Here is a 2,743-nt window from a genome sequence, read left to right on the forward strand (position 1 = left end):
AGTGTCTTACTCTTAAATGTATTGTGATTTAAAAACTGTGTGCCTCTGGGATTCGAAATGTGACTATATAGCAAATGCAACTAATTGCCCAGCTCTAGTTCCATTTATCCCCAGAAACTCAGTCTTCACCCCTCCTAATGCAACATGATGACACAGACTTCTGAATTCAGCGGCTGTTAAACTTTCCTACTTTAACCGTTTGTGATTCTTGTTTGCAGCACTAAGTTGGTTGTTAAGGGGCGTCTGGTGTTGATGTTTCAAAGCTGTGCAAGTGCATCAAACACTGAGTAAAAACAGTTTGGGTTTTTTTTGTCATTATGGTTGCCGAGGAAATAAGTGGGTCTACAAGCGGAAAACTGGAAAAGATTTACTTCTTAAAGTCCCTTAAAGTCGTTACATTTCATATCGAACTTTGGTACGATCCAAAACCAAGTAAATGCAGTGTCAGTATCGATACGGTTTTATTTTTTATAATCATGAAAATGTTGATTGCCGTTTTAGGGATTTTCAATTATCGGACTAAAACAAGGGAACATTAACAAAACAAAGTTGAAAAGCAATTTAAAGCAAAATCTTAAGAAAAAGCGAATGCTGCTTGTTTGGTTGCTGATGCTGCGACTGTAGTCGGTGCGTCTGGAGGAAGAAGGAAAGAATTATCGATCAATATAAATACCAGCAGGATCAATCCACACACCTCCAGCCACAACCTAAACCTCTCTGTCCCACGGCGCATCGGTGCAGTACTTCCTGCAAAAGGAAGCCTAGTAGTTCTCTTTATGAACTATATTTGCATTTATTATTCCTGTGAATTATTTATTTATGTTTTGAGTACTTCAGGTTTTCATAATTTTTAGGGCAAAATTACAAGAAATAAAGGCTTAAAATATTTAAGCCTGACCCATGTTAAACTTGTTTTTTAGAACATATTCTGGTGTTTGAGCAGGGCCTGTGTAGAAATGTGTAACATTTGTTCTTTTTTTTTCTTATTTTGACAGATGTGGGCTAGTTTGCAAAAGTTGGAATGAAATGATCCATCAGGACCACCACGCTAGTCTTAGGAGAATGATCTACATGAGGGAACTGGAGGAAGCTCTTGAGGTAGTTTGGTTTATTTGGCTTCAAACTAATCACAGGTGTTTTTATGTCATTCTTAGGGTCCTGCCACAACTTGCCGATTTAGCCAGCATATGCCCGACCTCCCAGAATCTCCTAAAATGCTGGCATACTCTGAACTTTCTAGTTTTTCAATTTTGGGCGTATAGAGTAGTCATAAGGAGTCCCGAGCTTTTGTCAGCCTAATTTATGCATAATGGAAGATGTCTATTGAACAGTAGCATGCACTGCAGCAGCAGCAGCTTTCAATGGAACGCTCCATTGAAAATTAAACGTTCTTTTCTGTTGCTGTTGTTCAATAAAAGAACATTTTAAGATCATTTGAGGCGACATTACTATACTTTAGAGCGACAATATATAGACTATTTACCAATTTTAATGCATAATTAAAAAAAACAATTTCCAAAGTTGAGAGGACCGCGGCAACCAGTGGACCTCCAAGGCTAACTGCAGCCTGTCTGCAGCGGCCGTCTCTGTACATAGTCGTGTGCAAAGTACTGGTGGCTCTGATGGCAATTTTTGACCCGGCTTTGGATTTAGTTTTGGAAGGATTAGACTTGGGGTTTTCCTTGAAACGTGAGCAGGAAGAGGCTCTATGCTCCTTCATTTTTAAGAAGGGCGTATTCGCCGTCTTCCCGACAGGCTGTTTGTTTACACTTCCCCACCAGCTTCCTGTCACGCTTACTACGCCAGTCAGTAGCGCTCATTGGTCAGAGCGTTTGCCAATAGGCACAGACAGCCCAGACTCCTGACGTCTCATTCATTGGGACCAGACTAAATACATTTAGTCTGGTTTATCAAGCTAAGTAACTTACACTTAACATATGTCATAGGGTTGTCAAAAGTATCGATACCCAAAAAAGTATCGATACTGAAACGTTGTATCCGGATACAATACTCATTTTCAAAAGTATCGATACAGTGCTACCACCAGTGGCACCTAAACAGTCATTCATCTTATGCGCTGATTAGAGGAAAATGCGCTTTCTGGACACTGTGATTGAATAATTCTGTGCACTTTTCGGTTTCAGACTTTTTTTTGTAACAGGTGCAGCTGCTGAGAATTATTTTTGTTTCTTAAACGGTTTGGCTAGTGTCATTGTTATGTGTGTAAAGCATAGCCAAGGAAGGAACACTTAATTTTAATTTTGTAAGTTTTTTTATCAAGATTGCTTAATATTGTGCACAGCATACAACCTCAAAATATTGTTTATTGTATTTATTTGTCTATTTACTGTATTTAGTTTATTAATAAAAAAATGTCTGTTGAATTTTGGAGTATTTGTTTTTATCCTATCGAAAATGACATCGAGTATCGAATATTTTACTTAGTATTGGTATCGAGTTGAAAAGTTTAGTATCGTGACAACCCTAATATGTCAATGATCAGATAACTTACCTGTAACTTATGGCATACGCTGGCATACGTATGTCTACGTGTGCCAACATGCTTCTGCATGCTAATAACTTGCACAACATGCATAACGTACCCATAACTCATCCAACGTATGCCTGCATTTTTGTCAGATCTAAATCGTCAAGGTGTGACAGGGGCTTTACCAACAAACTGAGAGTTGTTGTTTCCCTGATTTAAAAGAGATACTTGATGCTTCACAAGATCAAAGCAGTA

At 38.5% G+C, this 2,743-nt stretch overlaps 1 protein-coding gene across 1 annotated transcript in view; it reads left to right on the forward strand.

The window, feature by feature from the left end:
- fbxo43 (F-box protein 43) overlaps positions 1–1,299 on the forward strand; it is an 8,320-nt gene extending 7,021 nt beyond the window's left edge. The window contains exon 4 of the mRNA XM_015401597.1: positions 996–1,299. Coding sequence (XP_015257083.1) covers positions 996–1,299 — 304 coding nt within the window. The remainder of the gene's footprint in view (positions 1–995) is intronic.
- The last annotated feature ends 1,444 nt before the right edge of the window (positions 1,300–2,743 follow it).

Source organism: Cyprinodon variegatus, unplaced genomic scaffold, assembly GCF_000732505.1.
Source record: "Cyprinodon variegatus isolate N-32 unplaced genomic scaffold, C_variegatus-1.0 Scaffold1236, whole genome shotgun sequence".
Lineage (NCBI taxonomy): Eukaryota > Metazoa > Chordata > Actinopteri > Cyprinodontiformes > Cyprinodontidae > Cyprinodon > Cyprinodon variegatus.